The sequence below is a fragment of the Monodelphis domestica genome, chromosome 2, assembly GCF_027887165.1.
Source record: "Monodelphis domestica isolate mMonDom1 chromosome 2, mMonDom1.pri, whole genome shotgun sequence".
Taxonomy (NCBI): domain Eukaryota; kingdom Metazoa; phylum Chordata; class Mammalia; order Didelphimorphia; family Didelphidae; genus Monodelphis; species Monodelphis domestica.
Window position 1 is genome coordinate 270,106,647 of NC_077228.1, and position 23,921 is coordinate 270,130,567.

The 23,921-nt window shown below is 46.9% G+C and overlaps 1 protein-coding gene across 1 annotated transcript in view; it reads left to right on the forward strand.

Annotated features, from left to right (window-relative positions):
• Positions 1-23,921, forward strand: part of ITPR3 (inositol 1,4,5-trisphosphate receptor type 3) — a 146,958-nt gene that overhangs the window by 100,266 nt on the left and 22,771 nt on the right. Inside the window, exons 26-41 of the mRNA XM_056818048.1 lie at positions 833-994; positions 1,141-1,215; positions 2,450-2,575; positions 3,915-4,037; positions 5,561-5,761; positions 7,227-7,478; positions 8,501-8,626; positions 9,162-9,287; positions 10,873-10,993; positions 11,527-11,711; positions 14,233-14,381; positions 14,757-14,865; positions 16,302-16,392; positions 19,815-19,984; positions 21,332-21,506; positions 21,599-21,783. Coding sequence (XP_056674026.1) covers positions 833-994; positions 1,141-1,215; positions 2,450-2,575; positions 3,915-4,037; positions 5,561-5,761; positions 7,227-7,478; positions 8,501-8,626; positions 9,162-9,287; positions 10,873-10,993; positions 11,527-11,711; positions 14,233-14,381; positions 14,757-14,865; positions 16,302-16,392; positions 19,815-19,984; positions 21,332-21,506; positions 21,599-21,783 — 2,376 coding nt within the window. The remainder of the gene's footprint in view (positions 1-832; positions 995-1,140; positions 1,216-2,449; positions 2,576-3,914; positions 4,038-5,560; positions 5,762-7,226; positions 7,479-8,500; positions 8,627-9,161; positions 9,288-10,872; positions 10,994-11,526; positions 11,712-14,232; positions 14,382-14,756; positions 14,866-16,301; positions 16,393-19,814; positions 19,985-21,331; positions 21,507-21,598; positions 21,784-23,921) is intronic.

Sequence of the window (23,921 nt, forward strand, 5' to 3'; positions counted from 1 at the left end):
GTAGACAATTAGAAAAATTAAAAATAGTCTTGGTGCTCCAAGAGCTCACACTCTAATGGGGGAAATAACACATAAAGGAAAATTTAGCTGCAGGGTAGAGGGAAAGGCCTAGATGTCTGAAGTGTTCAGCGGCAGGTCTGGTGGCAGAACCCAGCTGTCCGGGGGAGGTCTGATGACCATCCTGGGAGATGCCGAGAGCCTCCTGGAGCCCAGAGGCAGAGCAGATAGTGAGGCCATGTGGTCCTCTATCTGACTGGACGCTGGGGTTGTTGCCCCCCATCTTATCTGAGCTCCATGAACATTTAGGCAACTTTTCTGAAGGGGGAAGGAAGACGGATGGTGAGTGACCTCAGTAATGGCAGGAATCTTCCCATAGCTCGATTGAGGGGGAAGAAGAGGGGGAAGTTAAGTAGAGGAAGGACATTTCTGTAGTAGTAGGTTCTCCAGCAGCCCAGAACTTGAGAAGGGAAGCCTAGAGAGTTTAAGCAATTTGCCCCATCATCATACAGGGAGTAATTAATGATGTTAATAACAGAAATTTATGTAATGCTTTTTTTTTTCTTAAACTTTTACCCTCTGTCTTAGAATTAATACTGTGTATTGACTCTAAGGCAGAAGAGTGGCAAGGGCTAGGCCATGGGGGGTTAAATTTGAATTCAGATCCTATTCCTTTAAGCTTGGCTCTCCAAAGTTAGGGCTCTGTCTATTGCAATCTGCTGCCTATATTTGAGAGCTCACAGGAGATAAGCTTGAAGTGAGAAATAGTGGAACCAGACTGTGGAGAGCTGGGGGCACTTCCTCTTGCTCGCTCCTTACTCATCCCCTCCTTTAGGTGCAGCTGCTGATCTCAGCCCAGGATGTGGAAAACTACAAGGTGATCAAGTCTGAGCTGGACCGTCTTCGGACCATGGTGGAGAAGTCAGAATTGTGGGTAGATAAGAAGGGAAGCCACAAAGGAGAGGAGGTGGTAGATGAGAAGAAGGAGAAGAAAGAGGTGAGGAGGATGGGAAAGCGGGGCAAGGGGGCAGGAACAGGAGCAGGGGCAGAACCCAGAGAGGCCTTGGTGGGAGATGGTGTGGGCTTGAGTTTGGACTAATGCCTGACTCTGGTCCTTAATGTTGGCCCTTTCCATGCTCTCAGCACCCCACCGATGAGGAGGGCTTCACCCAACCACCCGGGGAGAAAAGCAGTGAAAACTACCAGATCGTCAAGGGGGTGAGTGGATGTGACTGGAGAGGGTGAGAAAGGAAGGTAGAGAGCCTGGGATCAGGGAAGTAGGAGGCCTGGTTCTAGGGAGGGATTCCAGAAAGGGGGAGCTACACTTCTGATTCACATACTGGCTGCAAAGGGCCATCCGAGCCAGCTGGGCACAATATGGTACATGGCTAGTTCCTCTCATTTCTCCTGTCTTCTAGCCAACCAGGTTTTTAATTTAATTTTTATTTAAAACCCTAACTTTCTGTCTTAGAATCAATACTGCATATTGGTTCCAAGGCAGAAGAGTGGTAAGGGCTAAGCAATGGGGGTCAAGTGACTTGCCCAGGGTCACACAGATGGGAAGTGTCTGAGGTCAGATTTGAACCCAGGACCTCCCATCTCTAGGCCTGGCTCTCAATCTACTGATCCACCTAGCTGCCCCCTACCAACCAGTTTTTTTAATAGGCAGACAGACAGAGAGGTGTAGAGCATTTCTTAAATGCTTACTACATGCCAGACACTGTGCTACAAAGAGAACCAAAAAAGATAGTTCCTACTTTCAAAGAGCTTATATTCTAGTATCAAAAATCAGCACATAAAAGCTATCTAGAAGTGGAGGGAGAGGGAGGTCAGGTATATGGGGCAAGACTGTTGGCAAAGGGGAGGAAAAAAAAGAAAAAGGAAAAAGAATCAGGAGTGGAACTGGGAAAGTGAGCATGAGTGGCCGTGGCCTCCTTCTGAAATAGTGTTTCTGGCAGTGGACTGGGAGAAAATGCAATAAAATATGATACATTTTAAGTAATAAATAAAATATTATCTCATTTTTAGGATATTTTTAAAAATTGAAGCTTCAAATTGAATTCTCTTAAATTTATTGGGACTCAGTCTCAGAATTGGATAATTCCTTTATTTAGCCATCCATCCACCTGTTTATCTATTCATGTATTTATTTATTCATTTATTTGATGTGGAGAATCAAGACATTTTGACAGTCCCTAGTTTTTCTCAATGATTCATTTAGTCTTTCTGTAAACTCTTTTTCACCCTGTGATTCTTTAAAAAAAAGTTTTTTTTTTCCTTACTACTCTAGACTCCAGGATTTACACCCAGAAGGGTTTTCTCTCCCTGTCTCATGGTCAGAGATGTTAGATATGGGCCAGGAGTGAAGCACACTCAATAGTGATGGGTTTTCAGAGTTCCTTTCCCCTCTTTTTCCTTCCCCCACCCCATTCCTCCACCTTCTTCCCCCCAGATCCTTGAACGACTGAACAAGATGTGTGGTGTCGGGGAGCAGATGCGGAAGAAGCAGCAAAGGTTGCTAAAGAATATGGATGCCCATAAAGTCATGCTAGACCTTCTACAGATTCCATACGAAAAGGTTGGCTCTGCTAAGCCCCATTCCTTACACCAGATCTGACCTAACCTTCAACCTTTACTTCTTCCTTTACTTCTGTCTCCAAAGCCTAATAATCACCCAGTCATCACCCTGACTCTCAACCATAACTCTTGCCTTGAACCCCTCATCCTTTACCCTGACATGGTTGTCCATGTCTCTATTAATGGTTGACCATGACTCCAACTCCACTCCTCACCAGACTCCATGACTCTGATCCCTGACTTCTCACCTTCACATCACTTCCCAATAATAATAATTTCTCTCATTTATAGGCAACTAGGTGGTACAATGGATAGAGTGATGGGCTTGGGGTTAGGAAGACTCATCTTCATGAGTTCAAATTCAGCCTCAGACTCTTACTAACAGTGTGACCCTGGGCAAGTTATGTTTGCCTCAGTTTCCTTATCTGTAAAATAAGTTAGCGAAGGAAATGGCTAGGCACTCCAGGATCTCTGTCAAAGAATACTCAAAAATGGGGTCACAGACCAGAACAACAACATAAAACTTTGTAGTTTACAAAACTCTTTCATGAAATCTTGGTTGGTCTTTGGAATATCTCTTTGAGGTAGGCCATATAAGTATTATTATCCCAGTTTTATAGATGAGGAAACTGACACTTAGAGAAATTGAATGACTTTCCCATGATCACCCAGCTAGGAAGTGGCAGAACCAGAACTCAAATTTCATTCTCTTGCCACGAAATGCTGTGATATTTTTTCTATTGTATCAGGGTAATCTCCCCTAAGAAAGTACATTTTTTTAATCTTGGTTCTCATTCTGAATCCTTTATCTAGATTCTGATCTTATCTCCACATCTGACTCTGTAGATTTGATTTGATATGATTTTTTCAAACCATTTACCTTCCATCTTAGAATCAATACTGCATATTGGTTCCAAGGCAGAAGAGTGGTAAGGGCTAGGCAATGGGGGTGAAGTGACTTGCCCAGGGTCACACAGATGGGAAGTGTCTGAGGTCAGATTTGAACCCAGGACCTCCCATTTCTAGGCCTGGCTCTCAATCCACTGATCCATCTAGCTGCCTCCACACACACACACACACACACACACACACACACACACACACACACACACATATATACTCCTTAGGTTTTTGTCTAAGCCAACTCTTCATCCTAACTGATGCCAGCATTCTACTCAATTCCTCCCTTTGACCCCCTGACTTTTGTCTCAGCTCTTCATATTTTATCTCAACTCTGACCCTGGCCCTTGCCCTGCTCCAGATCTCAGCTTCAATCTTTGTCCATCAGTGGGATTCCTTCCCTGGGACCCATCATCCTCCCATTCTTCCCTCTCCTTCAGGGTGACGCAAAGATGATGGAAATCCTCCGCTATACTCACCAGTTCCTGCAGAAATTTTGTGCTGGAAACCCTGGAAACCAGGCCCTGCTCCACAAGCACCTCAATCTCTTCCTCACCCCTGGAGTAAGGAATAGATAAGGGCCCTGGAAGGGGAAAGCCATCCCTTCATTTAGGGCTTGGAGGGTCCTGGTGGGGAGAGGGGACTGAGAGTGTATTTGGAGAAGGTTCTTATGGACCCAAGAGGAGAGAGAGGGGAGCACGAGTGGAAAGAGAAGCAGTGGGGTACAATGGAAAATTAGGGATTCTAGAGGCAGACAGGCAGAGAATAAGAATTTATGAAGCAGCTACTATGTGCCAGCCTCTGCACTAAGGCCTGGGGATATGAGGAAAGGGAAAAGACAATCAGAATTCAAATCCCACCTCTTCCACTTAGCTATATGAATTAGGAAAAATCACCTAATTTCTCTGGTCTATGTTGTCTCATCCTTAAAAACAAACAAACAAACAAACAACAACCAACTCTTATCTTCTTAGTATGAATTATTTTTTTTTAACTCTTACCTCCATTTTATAATCAATACTATGTATTGATTCCAGGGCAGGAGAGCAGTTTGAACTTGGTAATTGGGGGGTAAGTGACTTACTCAGGTTCCCACAGCTAGGAACTGTCTGAGGTCAAATTTGAACTTAGGACTTCCTATCACTGGCTCTGGCTCTGGCTCTGAATCTACTGAGCCACCCAGCTGTCCCTCTAGAGAACTTTTTATTTATTTATTTATTTATTTATTATATAAATAATATTTATTTCCATTTTAAGCCTGTGTTTTTTTCTTCTTCCTACCTTCTCTCTACTCCCTGTGCCTGACAAAAGTAAGATCAAACTTATTTTTTTGGTGGGAAAATAATAAATGTTTATTGTTCAGCTCAGTTATCATGCTTTCAAGGGAGGAAGGATCAGGTAGACAGCATTCTCACCTTAATTTAAGACCAAACTTTTGAAAAAACAAAAACATAGTAAAACCAGCAAATTCCTACATTGATTAGATCTAAAAATGCCTATCTTATTCTATGTATTATGCATTAGATAACTCTATTTTTGCCCAGTTCTTGATCTCTGATCCCATGACTTTGGTGTGGGCAACACTGCTGGGACAGAGAGACTCATGGGGGAAGTGGAAGGTCATTGGAATTCTTGTTCTGGCATGACCCCTGTGATCAGGTCAAATTGCTTCATAAACTCATAAATACAGAATTAGAAAGGACCTTAGATATGATCTCATCCAACCCTTTCATTGATGGAAGTATTTAAGTAACCAAGATTACATAGATGGTAAATAGGTGTTGGGATTCAAACCCAGGTCTTAAATGATTCAAAAATTCAACCTTCTTTCCACTCTGTCTTGTCTCTTTGGCTTCAGTTTCCCCCAATTCAAAATGAGGCTCAGTTGATTCAGATAGTTCCTTAGATCCCAGTGGCTCTGACATCATGAGTCCTGGTCTCCAAGTGGATCTGGAGACTCTATGGGAAGACTCAGACTCTATGGAGCCCCAGTCGAAATAGCACGGATTTCATGGCGGGTGTTGGAGGAATGGCCAATGAGGTTCCTTATCTCTGAGGCCACCATTTCTCTGATGGGTCTTGACAGCTCTTGGAGGCTGAGACCATGCAGCACATATTCCTCAACAACCATCAGCTGTGCTCGGAGATCAGCGAGCCTGTCTTACAGCACTTTGTGCACTTGCTGGCCACCCATGGGCGACACGTGCAGTACCTGGACTTTCTACACACCGTCATCAAGGCTGAGGGCAAGTACGTCAAGAAATGTCAGGACATGATCATGACTGAGGTGAGTGGGAGTGGCGGGATTGGTGCAACTGGGTGGGGGAAGAAAGTAGGGCTCAAGCTTGTTCTGGAACCGACAAGTCAAGGACTAGGCAAGAGCTCACCTGCCATCTTGGGGAAGCTGTGTTCCCCAGACAGGGAGACTAGGGGAGCTCAAATGGAAGGTCTGAAAGATCTCAGGCAGAGAACCAAAAGAGATTGAAGTCATGAATCAAAAGGATTCAGAGGGGGGGAAAAAAAAGAGAGATTCTAGCGGTGGACCTAAAAGAACCTGGGCAGTGAGGCTTATGAAACTCAGGCAGCTGAAAGACCTCAGGCAGGGAAACTTCTCTTTTTGCAAAGCCAAGGAATGTTTTTTTGTCGAATAAAGAAACTGACTCACTGACCTGGATTTTATTTTATTTTTCAATTAGCAAGTATTTGTTTTTTCTTCCTCCCATCTCTTTCCCCACTGTTGGGGAAAAAAAAGAAAAAAGTCCTTGTAACAAATCTGCATAGTCAAGCAAAACAAATCGCCTTCATTGGCCATGTCTAAAATGTCTCCTGCATCTCGAGTCCATTCCCTTCTGTCAGGAGGTGGGCAGCATTCTTCATCCGTCTCCTCCACATTGTGGTTTGACCTCGGATTTCAAACCAAGTCAGAAAGACCAAATGTCTTCCAGCCTCTGATAAAGCCTACACCATGTCAAAGTAAAAAATAAACAATAAATAAAAGTAATGAGCAGCGGGGGCGGAAGAATGCCGGCAACAGGCCCAACAAGCTTCAGGCAGCAAGAACGAAGGCAGTGCAACTAAAATGCAGGGAGATTGAGAGAATTCAGGCAGAAAGACTACTATAATTCAGAGGGAAAGTCTGAAAGAACTCAGCTTGTGAGCCTTAGAGAATGTGGGCAGTGAGCCTGCCTGGGGGCCTGAAAGAACTCAGGCAGGAGGCCTAATAGAACTCAGTTGGAAGGCCTAAAGAAGGGAGTAGATTTCAAAAACTCAGGCAGGGGAGCGACTTCTTCAGAAATGTTACTGATTCTGGTGCCTTTGCCTTTGGAGTGAACTTGAGTGTGTTGTGTGGGGTTTCTTTGTTTGAGAAAAGTTTAGGGTTTGGAAGGGGCAGGAGTGGAGGTGGAGGAATGTGGTCCAGATTGATGCCCAACCAGGTTAGTTTCAAGAGGGCAGGGGAGCAAGACTGTTGGGTTGAGGAAAGCCAAGGTCCTGCATTCCCTTTGCCCCAGTCATATGGATTTGGACTCAGGGATCTTCCTGCTTTTTGCCTTTTTGATAGGTAAGTCAATCTCTGTGAGCCTCAGTTTTCCTCATCTATTAAATAAGGGTTTGAACTTGATGGAAGCTGAATTCCCTTCTAGAGCTGTGACCTATGAGCTTGGGACCCTCTCCTTGCAGAGAAGTCCAGTCTCTAGCGTCAGGGTCTGAGGGGCCTCTGGGAATACACTTTCCATCCTTCCCTCTCCCTCTAGCTGACCAACGCAGGGGATGACGTGGTGGTGTTTTACAATGACAAGGCCTCTATGGCCCATATGTTGGACATGATGAAGGCAGCAAGGGATGGTGTGGAGGACAACAGCCCCCTCATGTACCACATATCCCTGGTGGATCTTCTGGCCGCTTGTGCTGAGGGCAAGAACGTTTACACTGAGATCAAGTGTACATCCCTGTTGCCCCTGGAGGATGTGGTCTCCGTGGTTACTCATGAAGATTGTATCACTGAGGTACCTCTTCTGTCTGCTTGAGGGGAGCGAAAGAAAGGGGGCTGGGGGAAAAGGGAGGAAAAGAAGAGGAGGAAAGGGATGGAGATAAGGGAGAAGTTAAAAGAGAGGAGGGAGAAGAAGAGGAGAGAAAGATGCAGAGAGGGGAAGAAGTAGAAAGCAAGGAGGCAAGAGATGGAGATCAGAGAGAGAGGGAGGTACAGGAAAGAGGTGGGACAGGAAAGGGGAGTAGAGATGGAGAGATGGGAGGAAAAGGGAGAAATAAGGGAGGCAGGAAAAAGGGGAAAGGAGAGAAAACAATAGAGAAATGGAGATGGAGTTGGGGAGAGAGATGCAGACAAAGGTGGGCTAGAGAGAAGATTAGTCATGGGAGACAGGAGAAGGAAAGGGTTGAAATGATGGGAGGAGAGAGGGAGAAAGAAGGGAAGCAAGAAAAAAGAAAAAAGAGGGAGGAGGAGGAGAGATGAAAATAGAAATGGACACAAGGGAGAGATACAGATGAATCTAATCAAGGAAGAGAGAAGAGGGAGAGAGGAGAAAGACAGGAAGGAAAGAATGGAGGCATAGGAGACTGGGAAAGAGATGAAGATAGGGGAAAGGCAAAGAGGATGAAAGAGAAGGGGAGAAAGATTGAGGCAAGAGGGGGTAGAAGAAAAGAGAGATGGGAAGAAAGAAGGGAAATTAGAAAAAGGTGAGGAAGAAGAGAGGGTCAGGACAATGGGAGATGAGTCAGAAGAGAGAAGAAGGAAGAAAATGAGTCATGGGAAGATAGGGAAAAAGACAGGGGAAGGAAGAGAACAGGTTAAAAGGACAGGGAGTCAAGAAGAAGAATGAGTCAGAAGAAAAGGGAGAGAGAGCCAGGGGAAGAGAGAAGAATGCAAGGAAAAGATGATTGACATTTAAAGGGAGATAAGGGAGAAGAGAGGGAAAGGCTGAAAGGAAAAAGGAACTTGTTGGCTGCATCTGCCTTGTTTTCTAATCTCCCCTGATGCTTCTTCTGTTTCCTTCTCCCTGCTGCTTCCTAGGTGAAAATGGCATATGTGAACTTTGTCAACCACTGTTATGTAGACACTGAGGTGGAGATGAAAGAGATTTATACCAGCAATCACATCTGGACTCTCTTTGAGAATTTCACTACGGACATGGCCCAGGTCAGTGTGTTATGGAAGGAGAAACCAGGGCATAGACAGGGAAGCTCTCTCTCCCTCTCCCTCTCTCCCTAGTAAATACCACCCCGATTTCCCTACCCCCCCTCTTTCATCTGCCTCTTGCTAGCTCTTCTTGGGTCCTTGTGGAGATTCCTCAGCTGGGAAGATCACCCAGCTCCATTTCTTAAGGAGGCCACCCTTTTACTGACCTAGGATGGATGAGAATTCTTGCTAAGGAAATCAGGCCTCAGGAAGGGTGGGCTTTGGGGGAACTCCCTCTCTCTTCTCTCCCTTCTCTTCTATAGTAGGATGGTGTGTCTGGGTTGAATTGTGGGAACTTGATTCTGAGGAAGGGGATTAGAGATGCATCTCCGAACCTTTTGATAAGAAGAATAAGAAGGGATGGAGTGTAACATTGGGAAATGAGGAGGGCTGATGTGGGGCAATATGAGGTCCGAGACTCTTCCTACCTATTTCCTCTGGTGTCCCCATAGCCCTGGGACATCCTCTAATATCCCCCTTCCCCTCTAACTCCCAGGTCTGTAAGAAACGAGAGAAACGCATGTCTGACCCGACCCTGGAGAAGTATGTTCTGACCGTGGTCCTGGACACTATCAATGCCTTCTTTAGCTCTCCCTTCTCTGAAAACAGCACCTCCCTACAGGTGAGTGTCATTCCCAGGAAACAGCATCTGACCTTCCTTTGGACAAGTCATTTTCTCTCTTGGAGTCAGATTCTTCATCTGGAAAATAAAGGTTTTGGACAGGATGCCCTCAAGAATGCCCTAACAGACTATGATATTCTTGTTTCTCATCTTCATCTTCTCTCTTACCTCCTCTGACTTCTCTTCCCATTTCTCCCCTCTTTCCATCTCTCTGTCCCTACTATATTTTGTCTCTTTTTCTGCCCTCTTTCCCTCCTTCCAAAAGCTAAGGAGAGGAACTGGAAGCAAACTACTGGATTTGAGAACATTCCTCTCCCTCTTTAGACCTTAGTTTTCTTTTTCTTTATATTACCCATTCATCTCCCCATAGCTGGATGGAATGGGAGGTAGAGGAAGGACAGACAGAATGATAAGTGAATTGAGAGATGAGGAGTAGCAACAATATTGGCTGTTTGTTTTTGTTCAGTTGTTTCTGTTGTGTCTGACTTTTCACAATCCCATTTTGGGGGAATTTTCTTGGCAAAGATACTGGTGTAGTTTGCCATCTCCATCTCCAGATTATTTTACAGATGAGGAAACTGAGGCAAAGTTAAGTGTACTTGTCTAGGGTCACAAAGCTAGTAAATGTCTGAGGCCAGATTTGGAACTCAGGAAGATGAGCCTTTCTGACTGACTTTAGGCTGAGCTCTAACCATTGCTCCACCTAGCTGTCCATAGCAACAAAGTTCAATGGAGAGAACCTAGTTCCTGCTCTCAACCTGACGGATAAGATACCACCCCTGCCCACAGGAAGTTTCCAGGTGGATGGGGATAGAGGACACACTCCTGCATAGAATAATATAAATAAGTCCATTCCAGGGGTTGAGTGGAGGGGATCCAAGGTTAATCGGGGAAGACTTCTTGGAGGAACTTAGACTTTGGGGATTTTAAAAACTCTTACAGAGTATTGGTTCCAAATCAGAAGAGCACTAAGGGCTAGGCAATTGAGGTTAAGTGACTTGCCCAGGGTCACACAGCTAGGAGTGTCTGAAGCCAGGTTTGAACCCAGAACCTCCTGTCTCCAGGCCTGGCTCTCTCTTCATTGAGCCCAAAGAACTTTGGAGATTGAATTTGAAGAATGAGAAGGTCATGGATTGTTGAGAGGAAAAATAGGGTGGTAGATAGAGCACTAGAATCTTAAGTCAGGATCACTTGAGTTTGAATTTCAACTTAGATACTTACAAGCTGGGTGACCCTGGGCAAGTCAAGTAAACTCTCTGGGCTTTGATTCCTCATGTATAAGAAGCAACAAAAGAGGGGGTTGCCCTCATTGTCATTGATGCCTTCTAAGGTCCTTTCCAGTTCTTAGAACATTATAGACCTATTTGAGGGGTAATTGGGAGGAAATTTTAGCCTAGAAGAGATAGGGTCTGGGTCTGGGTCTGGGAGACAGTGGTATCCCAGTGATGGGGTACAGGGCTTCCCAAAGCTAGAAGCTATGATCTGAGAGCTGGGAGGGGACCCCAGCCTATGAACTGGGGTGGGGGGTGGGGACAGTGACCAGAGGCCCATCCCCCTCCTTCACTGCCTCCTTCCCCCTTTCCAGACGCACCAAACGATTGTGGTCCAGCTTCTCCAATCCAGCATGAGGCTGCTGGAGTGTCCCTGGCTGCAGCAGCATCACAAGGGCTCAGTGGAGGCCTGCATCCGGACCCTGGCCATGGTTGGTAAGGTCATCCCAGCCAATCCCCTGTCCTAGGCAGATAAGGATGATAGAGGAAGGGAAGGAAGTCTATAATACAGGGGAGAAAGGGAGATGCCCTCTTTGGTCCTCCTTAAATCCAAGCAAATATGAATCTAAAGTATAAGATCAAACACTTTGTTTGGAGTCTTTTAAAAAACAAAACTCTTACTTCCCTTTTAGATTCAATGCTATGTATTAGTTCCAAGGCAAAACAGTAAGGGCTAGGCAATAGAGATAAAGTGACTTGTCCAGGGTCACTCAGCTAGGAAAGGTATGAGGCGAGCTTTGAACCCAGGACCTGGCTCTTGATTCGCTGACTTACCTAGCTGCCCCCAATTTGGAGTCTCTTCTTTCACCCCATCCTACCTTTGGCGCCTTATCTCTAGGCAGCCTGCTCTGAGTCCAGCCCTGGGCATCCCCAGATCCAGCACACAGGGCAGGGCCACAGCAAGAAGTCTGACCAGCTCCATCTACTCTTCAGCCAATCAGATCTTTCTATCTTCTACCCTCTAACAGCCAAGAGCCGAGCCATCTCCCTGCCCATGGACCTGGACGCCCACATCAGCTCCCTCCTGAACAGCAGCGCCAGCTGTGCTGTTCAGCGTAATGCTTCGAGCTACAAGTCGGCCACTCGAGCCTTCCCTCGGGTCACCACCACCGCCAACCAGTGGGACTACAAGAACATCATTGAGAAGCTGCAGGTGGGCAGTGGCTATGGAATACGGGGCTGCCTACGTGATTCTGTGAAATGAGGACCTATAGAAATCCTCTTAACTTTTTCTTTTTAACTCTTACCTTCTATCTTAACACTGGTACCAAATATCTCACCAGGATACAGTCCCCAGGCTGGGGCACCACAGGGAACACATTTTCATATTCCTTTTTATTTAATTAAAATTTTTATTATTTTTAAAAACTCTAACCTTCTGTCTTAGAACGGATACTAAGTCTCTCTGCAGGGTACAGGACCCAGGAGGGGGCACAACTACATTTTTATATTCCTTTTTAAAAATTTATTACTTATTAATTAAAATTTTTATTATTTTTTTAAACCCTTGCCTTCTGATTTATAAGTATCAGTTCCAAGACAGAAGAGCAGGAAGGGCTAGGCAATGGGGGTTAAGTGGCTTGCCCAGGGTCCTATAGCTAGAGGGCGTCTGAGGCCACATTTGAACCCAGGATCTCCCCTCTCTAGTCCTGACTCTTTATCCACTGTGCTACCCCTCAAACTTTTTTAACTTGCAAGTGGCAGAGCTGGGTTTCCAACTCCAATTTCTGACCCCCAAGCTCTTTCCTAAGGTCCCTACCAGCTTTAAATCTATGACCCCTTGACATGCTGAAAATTCCACCACTAGCGATGCCTTCTTTCATACAATAAGCATTTGTTGTTGTTGTTTTGTGTCCGGCTCTTCATGACTCTGTATGGAGTTTTCTTGGCAAAGATACTGGAGTGGTTTGCCATTTCCTTCTCCAGTGGATTTAAGGCAAACAGGATTAAGTGACTTACCCAGGATTACCCAGCTAGTAAGTGTCTGAGGCTGGTCTTTATGACTCCACGCCTGACACTATCCACTGAGCCACCTAGCTGCTTCCAAGGCAAACAGAAGTTAAATGACTTGTCCAGGGTCATATAGCTTGTTCTATCCACTGAGCCATCTAGCTGCTTCTTATAATAAGCACCTTCTTTTTAAAATGTGGATACCCTGTAAGGGTTAACATATTAAGTCATTAATATTTTCCTGCCCTAGCTTGCTTCCTTCTAAATCTTGGCATCCCTGCATTTATAGCCTGTTGGCCAAATATGATCTGCCCAAGGGTTGGTTTTTGGTTTTATTTTTAGCAAAAATGCTTTTTAACCTGATTGGCCAAGAACTGTGAGCTGGCAGACCTGTAGGCCTAACTACCTGTGTATGAGCATTCTGATGCTAACAGGCTTGGTGGTGTTGGTGGCTGTAATTATAAAACAAATTCACATGGTGTTTGCACAATACAGGTTCTGCTTGCTTGGCACATTGTGGAAGAACTCATTTTCCCTTACTTTGTGGGTAGCAGAGAGCAGGCTGCTGAGGGAGTGAAGAATTTGATGGGGGTGGAAGAGAAGGATCCTTTTGGGGCACTCTTCTCTTCTTAAATCACTCATTTAATCAAGAAGCTTTTATTGAGCACCCCAGGATAATGTCATTGCTCCTTTTACCACCACTGAGGATACAAAGACAAAAGGTGAACAGTCCCTCTCCTGAAGAAGTTTATAGTCCCTTGGAGTCGTGTCTGGCCAGAGTTGGGACAAGATATTTTTACATCCTGGGCAAAGTTTGAAAACGGTACCCCCCAGGGCAGCTCCGTGGGCAGAGAGCCAGATACTTCTTAACTGTGTATCCCTAGACAAGTCCCTTAACCCCAGTTGCCTAGTCCTTGCCTCTTTCTTTTTAGAATTGATATTGATATTGCTTCTAAGACAGAAGGTAAGGGTTTAAAAAAAAAAGGAAAGAAAAAAGAGAAGAAAATAGTGTCTCTGTTGTGTTTCTGGCCAAGGGATGCTTTGCATCTTTACTGTAATAGTGTGACAACTCAAATAGAAATTGATACTTGGTTGGACAACATAGCAGACATCCAACTAAATTAGGAATACCTGTGAACCACATATTGAGTTAGAAAACCACAGATGAACATTGTCTGTATTGTAGTGTATTGATTTTGTTAACCAATTCCTAATTACGTTTTAATATTCATAATAAAATTAATTAGATTTACTCTGGGCCTGCCAGCACTTGGGAATTTGGCAGATCATATTTGGCTGTGAGTTTAACATCTCTGTTGTAATACATGTAACTGAAGCAGAAAAAAAATGGCTTTAGGCACAAGGAACAGAATTTCATGATATTCAACACCTGAGGCTTTTATAAGAAGGAATATAGGAACACCTAGGTGGTTCAGCCGATAGAGACAGGAGATCCCCTCAGACACTTCCTTGCTATGAGACCCTGGGCAAATCCCTTAACCCCCATTGCCTAGTCTTTATTGTTCTGCCTCAGAATGGATACTTAATATGAGTTCCAAGAGGGAAGGTAAAGGGTTTAAAAAAATATGAAATTGTATTTCCTGTTGTGCCCCCTTCTGGTGCTGTACCCTGGGGAGATGCCTACCTTGCCCATCCCTAGTCCTGGCTCAGGCTCTGGTCCCAGTCTCCTACTCAGTGATTGCATCGACCTTGGGGCTTTCTAGGACATCATCACCACGCTTGAGGAGCGACTGAAGCCACTGGTGGAGGCTGAGTTGTCAGTGTTGGTGGATGTTCTGCACTGGCCTGAGCTCCTGTTCCTGGAAGGGAGTGATGCCTACCAGAGATGTGAGAGCGGAGGCTTTCTGTCCAAGTGAGAGTTGTTGGGAGTGGGGGGTGGGGGAAGGACAGAGTGTCCCAATCTGCTGTGGCAATGGGGAACACCTAGGAAGAAGACATGGGAGGAGGAGAGATCCATCCTGGGGCCATCTTGGCTCTGTCAGGGGTGGGTGGAATCTGGAGGGAAACTGGGAAAGGAGAGACTGGGGAGAATAACCAGGTATTCCAGCCCAGGAGAGTCAGGGGGCAGCTGTCAGAAGACACTGAGCATCCCTGTCCAGGGAGATTGGGTTACAAAAGATGGGGAAGGGACTTTGAGGGACCCAGGAGAGGCAATGGCTGGGAGGAGTGGAAGCTCTAGGGATGGGGTGCATGGGTCTGAACCCCCTCTCCCTGGTCTGGTGCCCAGGCTGATCCAGCACACAAAAGACCTGATGGAGTCTGAGGAAAAGTTATGCATTAAGGTGCTGAGGACGCTGCAGCAGATGCTGCTCAAGAAGAGGAAGTATGGGGAGCGGGTGAGTGTGGGGCTTGATGTGTGAAGACCCAAGACTGGCCACAGCCCCCTCCCTCCTCTTTCATCCTCTCCTGTCCTCTTCTCCTTCCTCTTCTCTCTCTCTCTCTCTCCCAAGGAAAGCTTTCTAAGTGAATAATATACACCCTGGGATAGTGGAGAGAGGGCCAGCCTACTTTTAAGTCTCATGGCTTCCATATTGGCTTTGTGATCCTGGGGCAAGACTGAACCCCTCTCAGTGACCCAGACAATTCCCCAAGATAAGAACGTATAGAAAAAGTTGTCTGTCTGCATTAGGGGAGGGTTTTTCTGTGCTGGAAAGCTCCCTAAAAGGAACTCATAGGCTCCCTCCCCACCCCACCCCCAGACACACAACTATTTTCTGAGGCTCGGTTTCTTCACTCATAAACTAAGTAAGATACTACTTTTCCAGGGCTGTTGTGAGATTGGTAAACCTGAAAGCATTACAGAAGAATCAGCAACTGTTATTCTATATGATGGTTCTTATTATTTATTAAACCCTTTCTCTCTTAGTAACAAAGAGTAGTAAGGGCCAGGTAAATGGGATTAAACAACCTGCCCAGTGTCAGACACTAACTAAGACAAACTAAGAAGTGTCAGAGGTCAGATTTGAACCCACATCCTTCCAACTCCCTGCCTGGTATTCTATCTTGTGTGCCACCTAGCTCCCCCTGTACAGTGATTCTTACTAGTGGTAAAGGAGAAGCCGCATGGAAGAAACCCCCAAATTCATCATCGCTTTGAGATTTACAAAATGTTTTCTTTACGAAAGCCCTTAAGACAGGGAATAAAAGTGTGAGGAAACAGGCTCTGCTCTCTGAAAGATCAAAGATGTCACAGTTTTTCAATAGCATTATCTTGTTGTCCAGTCATTTTTCAGTCATGTCCAATTTGCTGTGACCCTCATTTGGGGTTTTCTTGGCAGAGATACTGGAGAAGTTTTTAATTTCCTTCTCCAGCTCATTTTACACATGAGGAAACTGAGGCAAACCCAGGTTGCCCAGGTTCACAGCTAGTAAGTGTCTAAGGCCAATTTTCTTAGCAGAGATATTGGAGTGGCTTGCCATTTCCTTCTTCAGCTCATTTTACAGATGAGGAAACTGAGGCAAACAGGGTAAAGTGACTTGTCCAGGATCAACAGAGCTAGTAAGTGCCTGAGGCTAGATTTGAACTCAGGAAGATGAGTCTTCCTCACTCCTGGCTCTGAGGCTGCTGGTCTTAGCATGATAGCACACAGACTTCCAAAGCTACCCGGGATAGCTGTGAAGTTGGAGTTAGGAGGCTGAAGCTGGCCCTGGAGGTGGTGTGCTGTAGGTGGGAAAGTGGGGCCATGGGGGCTGCTGGGGAGCAAATGGGCTTGCTGGGACCTGTGGGGCCTGCTGCAGCACTAGGGGTTGGGGCTCACTGACTACCTTTCAGGGCAACAACCTGCGGAAGATGCTGCTCCATAATTATCTCCAGAACCGGAAACTGAACTCCAAGGGGGATATACCAGATTCCATGAGCGCAGGTACACCTTGAGGGCCTGCTTCCCTCCCCTCTTCTCCCTGTGGGGGACTCTGTACCACTCAGTCCAGAGGCAGTGGGGTATAGTAGAGAGAGAATTGGATTGGATGTCAGAGGACCTGGGTTTCAATCTCTTCACCTCCCTGGACCTCAGTCACATAAACTTTCAAAGCTGCGGGATGGGGGTGGCTCCACTAGATGGTCTGAGGTCCCTTTTCCCTCTAAACCTAGGATGCCGTGATTGTCATTCCTGAATCCCCCCCCCCTTAAAATCCTTCTTACTAAAGGCAACTAGGTGGATTGAGAGCCTGGAGACTGCAGGCTCTGGGTTCAAAACTGGACTCAGATACTTCCTAGCTATGTGACCCTGGGCAAGCCACTTAACCCCAAGTGCCTAAGCTCTTCTGCCTTGGAACCAAAACTCAGTATTGATTCTAAGACATAAGATAAGGGTTTGAAAAAAAAAAAAGAATCCTTACAAACTTCTGGCTCTGTGTGGAGAGAGGACTGGGCTTCCCCAGACCCAGATTCTCACACCCTGAACTCAAGATAGTCTCATCCTTGGGGTGACTTCCCCTGACCTCCCACCTTTTCTACCAACTTGAGGCCAACCCTAACCTTACCTACCTTCACAACACTTCGGGCAGAGCCTATGATATCCCCTTATTTCTCAGCCTGGAAATCTTTTCCAAACTCATCTGCTCTCCTATTTCTGAGATTCTTCCTACCCCCAGCCCTGGAGATCACCCTTCAAATTCCCTACTCTCCTCGACTCCATCCCTTCCCCAATCTTTTCTCCTCTTCCAAGTTCTATCCCTTCCCCAACCTTCCCTAGCTCCCAGGCTCCATCCCTTCCCTAACTTTCCCTACTCTCCCAGGCTCCATCCCTTCCCCAACCTTCCCTACTCTCCCAGGCCCCATCCCTTCCCTAACTTTCCCTACTCTCCCAGGCCCCATCCCTTCCCTAACTTTCCCTACTCTCCCAGGCCCCATCCCTTCCCTAACCTCCCCTACTCTTCCAGGCCCCATCTCTTCCCTAACTTTCCCTACTCTCCCAGGCCCCATCCCTTCCCTAACTTTCCCTACTCTCCCAGGCCCCATCCCTTCCCTAACCTCCCCTACTCTTCCAGGCCCCATCTCTTCCCTAACTTTCCCTACTCTCCCAGGCCCCATCCCTTCCCTAACTTTCCCTACTCCCTCAGGCTCCATCTCTTCCCTAACTTTCCCTACTCTCCCAGGCCCCATCCCTTCCCTAAGTTTCCCTACTCTACCAGGCCCCATCTCTTCCCTAGCTTTCCCTACTCTCCCAGGCCCCATCCCATCCCTAACTTTCCCTACTCTCCCAGGCCCCATCCCTTCCCTAACTTTCCCTACTCTACCAGGCCCCATCCCTTCCCTAACTTTCCCTATTCTCCCAGGCTCCATGCCTTCCCCCACCTTCCCTACTCTCCCAGGCCCCATCCCTTCCCTAACTTTCCCTACTTTCCCAGGCTCCATCTCTTCCCTAACTTTCCCTACTCTCCCAGGCTCCATCCCTTTCCTAATTTTCCCTACTCTCCCAGGCTCCATCCCTTTCCTAATTTTCCCTACTCTCCCAGGCTCCATCCCTTCCCTAATTTTCCCTACTCTCCCAGGCTCCATCCCTTCCCTAACTTTCCCTACTCGCCCAGGCTCCATCCCTTCCCTAACTTTCCCTACTCTCCCGGGCTCCATCCCTACCCTAACTTTCCCTACTCTCCCAGGCCTCATCCCTACCCTAACTTTCCCTACTCTCCCAGGCCCCATCCCTTCCCTAACTTTCCCTATTCTCCCAGGCTCCATCCTTTCCCCAACTTTCCCTACTCTCCCAGGCTCCATCCCTTTCCTAACTTTCCCTACTCTCCCAGGCCCCATCCCTTCCCTAGCTTTCCCTACTCTCCCAGGCTCCATCCTTTCCCCAACTTTCCCTACTCTCCCAGGCTCCATCCCTTTCCTAACTTTCCCTACTCTCCCAGGCTCCATCCCTTCCCTAACTTTCCCTACTCTTCCAGGCTCCATTCCTTCCCTAACTTTCCCTACTTTCCCCAGCTCCATCTCTTCAGTAATTTTCCCTACACTCCCTGGCTCCATCCCTTTCCTAATTTTCCCTACTCTCCCTGGCTCCATCTCTTCCCTAAGTTTCCCTACTCTCCCAGGCTCCATCCGTTCCCTAACTTTCCCTACTTTCCCTGGCTCCATCCCTTCCCTAACTTTCCCTACTCTCCCAGACTCCATCCGTTCCCTAACTTTCCCTATTCTCCCAGGCTCCATGCCTTCCCCCACCTTCCCTACTCTCCCAGGCTCCATCTCTTCCCCAACTTTCCCTACTCCCCCAGGCTCCATCTCTTCCCCAACTTTCCCTACTCCCCCAGGCCCCATCCCTTCCCCCACCTTCCCTACTCTCCCAGGCTCCATCTCTTCCCTAACTTTCCCTACTCTCCCAGGCCCCATCCCTTTCCTAATTTTCCCTACTCTTCCAGGCTCCATCCCTTCCCTAACTTTCCCTACTCTCCCAGACCCCATCCCTTCCCCAACCTTCCGTACTCTCCCAGGCTCCATCCCTTCCCTAGCTTTCCCTACTCTCCCAGACCCCATCCCTTCCCTAGCTTTCCCTACTCTCCCAGGCCCCATCCCTTCCCTAACTTTCCCTACTCTCCCAGGCTCCATCTCTTCCCTATCTTTCCCTACTCTCCCAGACCCCATCCCTTCCCTAGCTTTCCCTACTCTCCCAGGCTCCATCCCTTCCCTATCTTTCCCTACTCTCCCAGGCCCCATCCCTTCCCTAACTTTCCCTACTCTACCAGGCCCCATCCCTTCCCTATCTTTCCCTACTCTCCCAGACCCCATCCCTTCCCTATCTTTCCCTACTCCCTCAGGCTCCATCTCTTCCCTAACTTTCCCTACTCTCCCAGATCCCATCCCTTCCCTATCTTTCCCTACTCCCTCAGGCTCCATCTCTTCCCTAACTTTCCCTACTCTCCCAGACCCCATCTCTTCCCTAACTTTCCCTACTCTCCCAGACCCCATCTCTTCCCTAACTTTCCCTACTCTCCCAGACCCCATCTCTTCCCTAACCTTCCCTACTCTCTCAGACCCCATCCCTTCCCTAACTTTCCCTACTCTCCCAGGCTCCATCCCTTCCCTAATTTTCCCTACTCTCCCAGGCTCCATCCCTTCCCTAACTTTCCCTACTCACCCAGGCTCCATCTCTTCCCTAACTTTCCCTACTCTCCCAGGTTCCATGCCTTCCCCCACCTTCCCTTCTCTCTAGGGACAAAGGCCCCCCAATATCCTCTGTTGTCCCATTTTAAGGGGTGCTGGGTTCTCTTAGTCTGCTCTCTTCCCCTTACCTGTGAGCTCCTGAGAGAGAGAGCCCTTTACTCTGTCCCTGGTCTGACTCTCCTCCAGGCCAGGACCAGGACTGGTCACACATCGCGGCAATCCAGTGCCGGCTGGACAAGGAAGGAGCCACCAAGCTGGTATCTGATCTGATCATGAGCACAAAGAATGAGAAGATTTTCCAGGAGAGCATTGGCCTGGCCATTCGCCTGCTGGATGGGGGCAACACTGAGATCCAGGTTCGTTGTTGAAGGAAGGACTGGAATTGTGGGGAAGCGGAGGCCAGGAGCCCCCATCCAGATATACTCATAAAACTATCATGAAACCCTGCAGATGCTTCTTGGTCCTGGTCATCCGTCTAATATCTCCCTGTCTTTTCTTCTGATGCTCCCTGGGGCTGGCCCCTGTTTCCCTTTCCTCTGCCCCAAGTGTAGGTTCCTTCTTCTTGTTCAGTTGTGTCCATCGCTTCATGACCCCATTTAGGATTTTCTTGGCGGTGATACTGGGGTGGTTTGCCATTTCCTTCTGCAGTGCATTTTATAGATGAGGAAACCATATATATGTATATGAGGCCACTAGGGTTTAAGTGACTTGCCCAGGGTTACACAGTTAGTAAATAGCTGTTTTGGGGGATTTGAACCCAGGACTTCTCATTCTAAGGCCGGTGTTCTTTCTGTTACATGACACTGTCCCTCTAATGAAACTGAAGCATGTGAGACAGTGTTTGTACAGTGTCTGGCACTGAATAAATGCTATAGAAATGGTAGCAATTATTATTATTTTTTTTAAACCCTTACCTTCCATCTTGGAGTCAATACTGTGTATTTGTTCCAAGGCAGAAGAGTGGTAAGGGCTAGGCAATGGGGGTCAAGTGACTTGCCCAGGGTCACACAGCTGGGAAGTATCTGAGGCCAGATTTGAACCGAGGACCTCCTGTCTCTAGGCCTGGCTCTCAATCCACTGAGCTACCCAGCTGCCCCCAGCAATTATTATTATGGTGTAGTGGATAGAAAGCTGAGCCTGGGGTCAGAAAGACTTCTCTTCCTGAGTTCAAATGTGGCCCCAGACACTTCCTAGCTGTGCGACACTGGGCAAGTTATGTAATCCTGGTTGCCTCAATTTCCTCATCTGTAAAATGGGCTGCAGAAGGAAATGGCCAACCACTCAAGCATCTTTGTTAAGAAAACCTCAAGGTTGGGGGCAGCTGGGTGGCTCAGTGGGAGCCCTTGTTTAGAGTCTACATCCCCAATCTTATCCCCATCAACCTTGAGGTTTTCTTTTCTTATTATTATTATTATTTTAAATCCTTATCTTCCATGTTGGAATCAATACTGTGTACTGATTCCAAGGGAGAGGAGGAATAAACACCTACTAAGTGCCTGCTGTCTGCCAGACACCATGCTAAGTGATTTGGGCATGTCGGCTCCTCTTCACAGGAGAGCGTGTGCCTGGTAGGGACTCGGAGATTTGAGGTGCGCCATTTGCTGTGTCCGTGGGCGGGGGCGGAGGGGTAGGAGGAGAGGCTTCCCGAGTGCCCGAGGCTCGGGCCCTGGCCCTTTCCCCAACATCCTTCTCCACCCCTGCAGAAATCCTTTTACAATCTGATGACCGGGGACAAGAAGTCCGAGAAATTCTTCAAGGTGCTTCACGACCGGATGAAAAGGGCCCAGCAAGAGACCAAGTCCACAGTGACCGTGAACATGAATGACCTGGGCAGCCAGCCCCGGGAGGACAGGGAGGCGGGGGATGCTGGAGGCAAAGGTGAGGGCGCTGCCAGGGCTCGGAGGGGACTTGGAAGGGGGGAGCTTCCGCGGCTGCCCTGCCTTCACATCCCTCCTTCCTTTTCTCCGCAGGGCGCATGGCATCCTTTGCCCTCCCAAGCCCCACTTCCCGGTACTCCCTGAGCGCCAGCTTCCGCAGGGGGCACGAGGTGGTTGATCGGGGGCAGAGCAACGAGATGGGCACTTCTGTGCTGATCATGCAGCCCATTCTGCGCTTCCTGCAGCTGTTGTGTGAGAACCACAACCGGGACCTTCAGGTGAGCACCTGCTTTGCACCCAGGCTTGAACGTTTGGGTCTGTCACCAGAAGGCCGGGCAGAGCTGCCAGGAGAGGAGCCAGGAGCATGGGGCTACCCGGGCTTGGGTGTTTCCTCTGGAAAATGAAATCTCACTCTCCATCCCCATAAACCCGTATTGGAGAAAACAGACAGACAACACATCTTCAGGCTGTCCAGCCTGTTGTAACAGTTAAAATTTGGGGGGTCAAGCTGTGGCAGGTAGAAATTAGTTTCTCTCTGCAAGGAGTATTATATTTTCATGAGGTTTATTAAAGGTTAAGATTAAAGAAAATACAGAATAAGAAAGCACATGTCTAGGCCCAGAGAGGCCTAGACACAACCTCACCTACCTCATGAAAGAGACGCATCTGCTGGGAAGAGGAAGTAGGAAAGAGAGCCAGTAGCCTTTACAGCCAGGTTAAATACCCCATCTCGCTCTCAGCCCAGGTGAGGTTACAAGGTATTTTGGGAAGTGAGCAAGGACTTCTGGGAAATGGAGTCCCAGGTTCAAGTCTCCATTTTTAAACTGTGGGCACAATGGAAGGGAAGGACTCAGGCGTTTATTAAGAATTTATTGCTAGGGGCAGCTGGGTGGCTCAGTGGATGGAGAGCCAGGCCTAGAGATAGGAGGTCTCAGGTTCAAATCTGACCTCAGACACTTCCCAGCTGTGTGACTCTGGGCAAGTCACTTAACCTCATTGCCTAGCCCTTACTGCTCTTCTACCTTGGAACCAATACCCAGTATTAATTCCAAGATGGAAGATAAGGGTTTTTAAAAAAAAGTGCAATTGCCTAATTTGGCCCAAGATGCTTTTTTGCTGTGTGACCCTGGGCAAGTCACTTGACCCCCATTGCCTAGCCCTTACCGCTCTTCTGCCTTGGAACCAATACACAGCATGAAATAAATCTCAACTAATTAATGTAAATAATTACTACTCTAGAAAAGAGTCTATTAAAGTGGCAGAGCAGGTAATTGCATAAAACTTAAGCCTTTATTATCAGAGGTTCAAACCCTCTCCTTAATATGTGTTCTTAATTAACCTATTAATCTTAATAATTATATAATTATTTTATAATTAATAAATTAAATAAATAAAATAAATAAAAATAAAATAAAATAATTAATTAATAAATAATTAATAAAAATTAATAATCTTAAATAACCTATATATTATCCCAATTCTATTAGCAGTAGCTTTCCTAACATTAATTGAACGAAAAGTTTTAGGTTACATGTATTGATTCTAAGATGGAAGGTAAAGGTTTAAAAAAAAAGAATTTATTGCTAAGCACTTCCTTTGTCAATATTTCATTTGATCTGTTTGCCAACCTTGTGAAGAAATTATCCTCATTTTATAGTGGAGAAAAATAAGGTCAGCAGAGGAACGTAGGGTCACACAGCTAGAAAGTGTCTGAAGCCAAATTTGAACTCAGGTCTTCCTGATTCCAGGCTCAGCTCTCTATCCACGGCGCCATCTGGCTGCCTCAGTGGAATATACTTATTCCTCATACCCTTGTTCCCGCTATGGGGAGAGAGACTTTGTGGCATCTTAAGAGAAAATTATTAGACTTGGAGTAGAAGATGGGAGTTGAGTCTTGGCTCTGACACCGAGTAGCTGTATCACCCTTTGCAGGTCACCTATCAGCCTCAGTTTCCTCATCTGTAAAATTAGATGGTTGGATAGCACTGGGGTACTTAACTTTTTTGGTGACAGTCTGGTGAAACCTATAGAATCTTTTTAAGAATTTTTTGTTGTTGTTCAGTTGTTTCAAATGAGCCCAACTCTTTGTGACCCCATTTGGGGTTTTCTTGGCAGAACTGCTGGAGTGGTTGGCCATTTCCTTCTTCAGCTCATTTTACAGATGGGGAAACAGAGGCAAACAGGGAGAAGTGTTACCTAAGGGCTCACAACTAGTAGTTTGCCATTTCTTTCTCTAGCTCATTTTATTGGTGAGGAAACTGAGGCAAACAGGGTGAAGGGACTTGCCCAGGGTCACACGGCTAGTAAGTGTCTGAGGCCAAATTTTAACTCTAGCCCTGGCACACTGCACCACCTAGCTGCCCATAATGTTTTAAGTGCACAAAATAATTACTTGGGATTACAAAGGAAACTGATT